Raw genomic sequence first — 8,360 nt, 5'->3', positions numbered from 1 at the left:
TCAAACTAAAACGAAAGATAATATGAGAGAATCATCCGTCTAAACTCTAAATCATGTCATCGTAATTGGCCGGCGGAGGCATAATGAAGAAGCTAAACAAATCTGACTGAAGTATGTACTTTGTGTTGACCAATTTGGCTCTACTTAAATAAAACATAATTAGCGATCAAAATGCACTGGTATAATATTAGCAGTCGTTTTTCTACGACGGGAGGCAGACCGATCGAGTGTGTTAGGAGTTAGGAATAATCCACAGATTAAGACGACGCAGATCCTAAAACACACAACATTTATAATCAAAATCAAAAAACATTCCTCGCGTTCGCGTAAAGCACAGCAAACCGTGTTGCCCCGCTGCGCGCGCGTGTGATTGGCTGGCTTGGTCAGGGTCAACGTTGGTTGCTACTACTACTTGCTACCAACATCAACAAGAAGAAAACCTGCATGATTTGCGGCTCCTCCTCCGTCCATCCAGGCTGCCGGCCTGCCGCTGCCGAGTAGTAGTAGTAAGCGCCGCGAGTACGACCTCGTCCAGTCTCTCCCTCCCTCCCTCCCACCCTGCGCGCCTTCCTCCTTCCATCTTCCAACTACGGTCCAACCCCAACTACTCTACCACCTCCAACTTTTCAGACCGCATAGCATATCCCCCACCCTTTCTACTTCTTCCCTTCCTCCGCTCTCGCCACCCTCATGCTCTTTATAACCCGCACCACCTCATCCGCCGCATCGATCCTCCCTCCCTCAATCGCTCAAACTGCATTCTACAACCTAGCTAGCATTCGGAAATCGTTTCCGTGCTCACCACGTACTCACCAGCGCAGCGCGCCATGATGATTCTTGAGGCGGCAGCATTCCTTCTTCTAACCGCCGCCGCCGCCGCCGGCGGCGCGAGCACCGTGGTGGAGCCTGTCGCGTCGTGCTCCGCCACGGACAGCTTCGCCGCCGACAGCTCCTTCGCCGGTAACCTGGGGCGCCTCGTCTCGCTCCTGGAGGCCAAGGCCCCGGCCATCGGGTTCGACATCGCCACGGTCGGGGTCGGCGGCGATGGGGAGGATCAGCGCGTGCACGGCCTGGCGCTCTGCCGCGGCGACGTCGCAAGGGCAACGTGCGCCGAGTGCATCCGGGCGGCGGGTGCGCTGGCGCGGCGCGTGTGCCCGTCCAAGAAGGACGCCGTCGTCTGGCTCGACGCCTGCATGCTCCGCTACTCCGGCGAGCCATTCTTCGGCGAGGTCGACGCCGAGCACCGCGCCGTCGTCCCGCCGGCCCGCGTCCTGCGGGGCGCGGACAGGTCGGCCGACCTCGACAGGGAGGTGTCCCGGCTGATGAAGCGGCTGACGAGGACGGCCTACCTGTCGCCGCTGCTGTTCGCCGCCGGGGAGGCCGTGGCGGTCGGCGGTGCGCAGAGGCTGCACGGGATGGCACAGTGCACCAAGGACCTCTCCGGCGGCGACTGCAAGATGTGCCTGGAATCCGCCATTGATCAACTGCTGGCGAGGGGTTGCGCCAAGGAGGGAGGCAAAGTGTTGGGTGGAAGCTGCAGCTTGAGATACGACTTCTACTCCTTGTCTGATTCCTAGGCTAATTTGGATTTTGCAATTTTAAACTTGTAATTAAGGTGACCACATTGTGCATAGAGATTCCCATGTAATCACATACTACTACTACTACTAGTACTCCTACAAGAAAGAGCTCTGCTCATAAATAGAGCAGAATATTGTCTTTCAATTTTGACAATTTTCAATTTTCTTTGGACACTAACATCGTGAAATGTGAGCATCATCGATCGTCATGAATATGTGATTTGAATCAAATTTGAATCCTTTGGCCCGGCAGTAATTTGCAAAGAGTTCAAACAGCGACGCGCTACAACGAGGCAACTTGGTAACTTGGCATGGTACAAATTTGATTCGAGATTCATGACTCATAGGATTGAGATTTTACGGGAGTTTGGCAACGCGCAGGACCAAGTACGGATGAACCAAGTGCGATGGGCGACACATTCAACAAGATGAATTCAATGTCCTGCAATAAGCACGGCTGACCTTTTGGATAACTAAATACTTTTGCTGTTTTCAAGTCAAAACTCTTGACAAGATCCTAAGGACAACATGACTTCCCGCGTGTTTTCTTGTCATGTTGGAACGAATTCTATCTCCAGTCACAGAATATGTGATGTTTTGGACAACGGCGTGATCACTATGACACTAGCTCAATAAATTGTACTACATCGGGTATAAACCGCATCGTGTTTCGTTTTGCACTAGGTTTAGCATATACTTTCACTTTACACCAGGTTATCTTGAAATAAGTTTCACTTAAGTTCTTAACACCAGGATACATCATCAAACCTATAAAACTATCATGAAATTTCACAGAATCTGAAATAAACATTGTGAAACATGGTATACATTCAAGAAGTTTCATATATTTTTCTTCAGTTATAGCTTAGTGAACATAGATGTTCTAACCCAACAAATCACATACACATGCATTATATTCCCTACGTGTTCTAGAGTACGATAACATCGACTTTTAAATATACATTTAACCATTTATCTTGTTAAAAAAAATATGTTATTGCCATTTATTTTGTTCTGATTTTTTTAATCATTAAATAATTTAAGCATGACTTATGCTTTTAATATTTGCAAAAAAATATGAGACAAATGGTAGTTCAAAAATTAACGACATTATCCGTCAAAAACCAGAGGGATTATACTAAATACAAAGATATTTAGACAGCATTTTGGTGTACATGTTTACGCCATGACCGTGTGAGTCTAGTGTTTCGTGGGTTTTATGCATCCCATTATACTTTTAAAATGTAATACCATTTTATTTTTATTCTCCATAATTTCCTGACCGAGAGAAAGAGAGAAGAAAAAAAATGTGTTGTTTAGATGTCTGCACAATATACCACTATACTACATAAATGATCTTTTCATGCCGACAAAAACTAATTTTCACAGGCGAGTGAGCACTCGCCTGGAGCGCCAGGTGTCTGCAAAAATCGGCATTTTGCATGCGGGCAACACAATTGCATGCATAAAATCATTTTCGCGGACAGATGACCTAAGAAAGCCGCTTGCAAAGACCCGATTTTTGCATGCGGGCAAATAAGGATGCTTGATTGCAATGATTTAAAAAATAAAAAAAGAAAAAAAAATCCAAAACCCAAACCCTTGGTCGCCGCCGTTGTGTGCCGCGCTACAGCCCTTGCCCCCGCTGCCTGCGGTTGTGGTTGCCGCTCGCGATGTCGTGCCGCCCTTCCGCCTCCTCCGTGCAGCACGCGAGGACGGATCCGCCCTCTTCCAAGCACTCACATCGCCGTCGTGGTCGTGGTCGCCACTCCTGGTGTTGCGCCACCCTTCCGCCTCCTCTCCACATGTGCAAGGGCGGATCCACCACTCTCGAGCACTCCGGCAGCGAATCCACCATTCCTAAGCTTGTCGACGGTGGGTTGTCCGCTCTCGATTTAGCCCGCACGTACCCGCAAGTTCGTGGTTGCCGTTCCTGGTGCCACACCACCCTTCCACCTCCTCTCCGCCACGTGTGAGGGTGGATCCGCCGCTCCTGAGCCCACACGCAGCCGCTGTGGTCCTGGTCTCCGCTTCCAGTGCGGCGCTGCCCTTCCGCCTCCTCTCCACCGGACGCGAGGACGTATCCGCCGCTCCCGAGGTTGCTGGCAATGGATCCACCGTTCCTAAGCCCGCCGGTGGTGGATCCGCCACTCTCGAGCCCGCACGTAGCTACGGTGATCTTGGTCGCTGCTCCCGGTGCAGGGCCGCCCTTTCGCCTCCTCTCCACCACGCGCGAGGGTGGATCCATCGCTCTCGAGCCCGCTGGTGGTGGATCTGCCCTTCCGAAGCCTACCAATGGCCGGTGGATCTGCTACTCCCGAGTTCGCCGACGGCAAATCCACCCTTCCCGAGGACTGTCGTCGCCAGATTCGCCGCGCCTGTTGACCGCCACTAGAAGAGCCGATCGTCGCATCCACCTCAGCCGCTGTGTAGGAGAGGAGAAGGGGGGAGCGAAGGGGAAGATATGAGGAGAGGGAGTGGGAGAGGAGTGATGGGAGGTGGAGCAGATGGGGAGGCAGCGGACGATGGAGAGGAGGAGAAGAGAAAAAAAGGAGGCACATTGAGTGAGAAGGGGGATGAGGAGAAAAAAGGTGCGGGAGAAAAAAGAGTAGTGCGTGGCCAGTGCGAGGACACGTGGAGATAGCCCACTTGCTCTCCACGTTGCCTGCTTGCGAAAATCTATTTTTGTAGGCCCCCTTAAGAGGCCCACATGCGATAATTGGTGTATTATTGCATTGGACCTCTTAAGAGGTCGCCTTCAAAAATAGATTTTCGTATGCAACCCTTGAACTGCGTTTGGGAAGCGATTTTTGCATGTTGGGTAGTTATGATCCGCCTGCAACTTGAAAGTGTCTCGCCTGTAAAATTTGATTTTGTAGTGTACAACACATTCCGTGGTAGGTAGTTTGTTGGTCAAAAGAAGATTTTGTTAAGTAAACTCAAGTACGCGCTAATCAACCACAGTATTATACTTATTTCTAAGTGTTCAATTAAGTCAAGCTATGATACTAAATACAGGTAGCCCTGAATAGTTAAGAAACTAGTTGCACTACAACTTGTGTGGCGTTGATAAAATATACTACTCGCTAGAAACAGGAGTCTATTGAGCTGTTTCAGGCTTGCAACAAACTCACAGAATTTCATACAATTTAAATCACACATCAATGATTCTATGATAATGATCGCTAGTATACATGAACCCCCATAGGTGCCAGTTAGAAACCGGCAATAGGTGTCAGGTTCTTACCCTATGACCAACACCTATAGTATTAAGTGAAATAACAAAAAAGAGCCTAAGAAGCCGTCATTGCCGGATCCGGCAGCTGACGGCGAGGCGCATGGCGAGGCCAGGGAAGAGCTCGGTGAGGGGAGGAGTGCGACGGCCTTCACCTCCACCTCCTACCCAGCCAACGGCCTCCACCTTGCCCTCCGAGCCGGCCTTCTCCACCGCCACCGTCGTCGCCAGATCTGGAGGAGGAGAAGGGAGGAGGTGAACAGAGAGGAGGGCCACCAGGAGAGAGGGGGGAGCCTCCTTTTCCACCTCCATCTTCTTCCTAGTCACCGGCCACCACCTCGTGCTCTGCGCCAGCCTTTGCTGCTACCTCCGCCACCAAATCGGGAGGAGGAGGAGGAGAAGGGAGGGCCACCGGAAAAAAGTACGAATTACCCCCCTGAACTATCGCGGTCGACCGAATTACCCCCCCCAAACCCGAGAACCAGAGATCGTTCAATACCGGACAAATTAGCCCCTCGACTCAATCTAGAGCGATCTTATCCTACGTAGCGTATGCTTGACAATCCAGTCAGCATTTTCTTTTTTTAATGGTAGGGCCCACCTGTCATATATACTCTCTCACCTCCTCTTTCCCCTTCCACTCCGTCGGTCTCTCTCTCTCTCTCCCCCTCTCTCTCGGGCCGCCGGTCTCTCTCTCCCCCCTCTCTCTAGGCCATCTGGCATAGGTCGAGCGGCGGCGGGAGGTCGACGTGCATGGCGGCGTGCAGGGGCGGGTGGTGGGCGGTGGTGGCAAGTCAAAATGGCCGTGTCTCTCTTTGTCCTCGGCTTCTCCCTCTGTGTGTCATCTCCTGGCTCCGAATTGTGGGCGGCGACGACGAGCGTGGCGGTGGCGGCGGCGTTCATGGTGACGTTCTCGTTGGGGTTCGGGTCGTCTAGCGCAGGTCGAGCAGCGGTGGACGGTCGGCGCCCACGGCATTGCGCGGGGGCGGGTGATGGGCGGCAGCGTGGGAGGCGCACCGCGGGCCACGGATGCCAGCGAGGAGGCTGTGGGGCTGTGGCGTCACGGACTCACGGAGAGGGCGCGGGAGGCGGCGGGCTGCGGCGAGGAGGGCGCACCCTCGCCGGTGCATCCTCCAACCTCATTCGCCCCCTCCTGGCGGCAGCTGGATGCCGTCCACCTCATCCGCCTGTCCTCTTCTTTGGAGGCCGCCGGTCAGGATCTGCCGCCTCCTCCTTGCTCGGCTCTCCTGACGGCGCCATAGAGAGAGAGAGAACGAGGGGGAGAGAGAGACGCCTACCATCTCCAATGTCCTTAGCGCCGCCCGCTACTCGTCTCGCCCTCCCCACCGGGCTCGCCGCTAGCCTGAGGAGAGAGAGAGAGAGGGATGATGATGATGACGTAGCTGGCCTCCTCCAACACCCTCCTCAGCGCCGCACACCGTGCCATTCCCGTGCTCTGCCGCCGCCCCCCACACGCCGACCGCCCGTCCGCACGTCGCTGCCGCCGCCCACTGCCCGTCCACGCGCGCCCGAGAGAGAGAAGGGGGAAGGGGAAGAGGGGAGAGGGGTAATGACAGGTGGGCCCTATTTTTTCTTTTATTTCTTTTTGCTAATTGGATTTCCACGTCGACGCCATGTGTATGGCACGTAGGAGAAAAACCGCTCAGGATTGAGTCAGTGGGGTAATTTGTCCGGTATCAATAGTTCGAGGTTTAATATGTGTGGTTTTGTGGTTCAGGGGGTAATTCGTACTGTCGCAATAGTTCAGAGGGATAATTCATACTTTTCCTATGGTAAATGGCAGGATAATTTGTCTTTAGTACTCCCTGCTATCTCATAATATAAAGCATAGTTAAATTTATCATGGTCTTCAAGTAAAACTAATTTTTAGCTTTAATTCTCATATGCTATATGAAAGTAAATTCAAACGTTAATCTAAGGGCATGTTTGGCACAGCTCCAACTCCAGTTCTCCAACTCTCTTGGACTGATGCTCAGCCAAACAGTTTCAGTTACAGCTAAAATGGGAGCTGCACTAGGTGAAGATCTCTCACAAAATAAGCTAGAGAGTTGGAGCTGGATTTAGGCTACTCCACAACTCTACTCCAGACCCAACTCCTGGAGCTAAATTTAGGAGTTGGAACTATACCAAACTTGCCCTAATAATACTATATTACATCGGTACAGCTAGAAATACATGCAAATCCATTCAAAATTTCAGCTCTGCGTTAAATAGGTTGCACTTTTAATTATTTATGAGAAAAGGAACATGTCATTGGTACAAAAATATTTACTAGGTAAGTATTGCCTTTGTTTTATATTATATGTCACTTTATTTTTTCTAGTAAAACTCTTTTAAATTTAACCTAATCTATAGGAAAATATAATAATATTTTTAACACAAAATAAACATATTATTAAAAATATATTCAATGTTATATTTAATAAAACTAATTTAGCGATGTAGATGTATCATATTAGACAGAGGGAGTACTACATACACAAATTAATTCTTTATAAATTTAATATATCACCAAGCTGGTATATATCACCGGGTTAAATGTGATACTGTTTGTTCACCTATATCAAATTTTATTCACATGAGCATGATGTACTTTGATGTACCTGCAAATGACATTTGCAGATGAAATTTTCCACTGATATATCCCTAAACCGAGATTCAGAGGATGCCTTTGTTTTTTGGCAAGAGGTGAACGACATATACAAATTAATTATGGCTGTGTTTAGTTAAACACAAAATTTAGATTTTAGTTAAAATTAGAGATGATGTGATTGAAAAGTTATGTGTGTATAACAGATTGATGTGATAGAAAATGACTGAAGTTTGGATCTTTGGATCTAAACACAGCCTATGTATTTTGATGGTCTGACTTGGATAGACAAATGGGTTGATCGAGCAACCTAATCAGCTTATTTTTTAGTGCCAGAACAATTAATAAACTGGATGACCATAATTGACCGATCGATACCAATTTTAAAATGAGAAGTTCATTACGTGTGCCATACGTATACGGTAAGTATACTATGTGTGTGCGCTGCAGTATATGCGTGCTACGTGCAGTTCTGCTGTTCACTCGGTGGCGTGACGTGGGCTGCGGCGAGGGCAAAATTGAGAACACAACCTGTACCATTCAAGTATTCAACCTACCAAGACACAACCCTATATAGCAGCTTCACGGGTTAGGAACATATTGATGCTCATTAGCGACATGATGAAACACATCCGCACTGGAGCTATGCGTACACGCGTGCAAGTTTTCAAAAAGCGATTGGCATGGAAAAGAAAACATTGGAGGAAAGAAAGAACAATGTTTAATCCTATAAAAAAGAGTGATTTGTCCCTAAAAGACCTCGTGCATAATTGAGAACTCATGGAAGTTTAAATGGAATAACTTGCTGATACAAAATTCTCACAATAAACGTACTATTGGAACCATTTGAGAACTAATCAATACTTCAAGTTTGCACCCTTTTTAACAGGAATTAGAGATTATACAGCTATCATTCTTCACATTAATTTGGTGG

At 49.0% G+C, this 8,360-nt stretch overlaps 1 protein-coding gene across 1 annotated transcript; it reads left to right on the top strand.

Annotated features, from left to right (window-relative positions):
* Window positions 1–574: 574 nt before the first annotated feature.
* On the top strand, window positions 575–1,758 carry LOC4333264 (antimicrobial ginkbilobin-2-like protein). Its single transcript, XM_015774252.3, has one exon. It carries the CDS (start codon window positions 828–830, stop codon window positions 1,575–1,577), a length of 750 nt encoding a protein of 249 aa, XP_015629738.1. The 5' UTR covers window positions 575–827; the 3' UTR covers window positions 1,578–1,758.
* Window positions 1,759–8,360: the final 6,602 nt, after the last annotated feature.

Source organism: Oryza sativa, chromosome 3, assembly GCF_034140825.1.
Source record: "Oryza sativa Japonica Group chromosome 3, ASM3414082v1".
NCBI lineage: Eukaryota > Viridiplantae > Streptophyta > Magnoliopsida > Poales > Poaceae > Oryza > Oryza sativa.
This window is presented reverse-complemented; position numbering and strand designations above follow the sequence as displayed.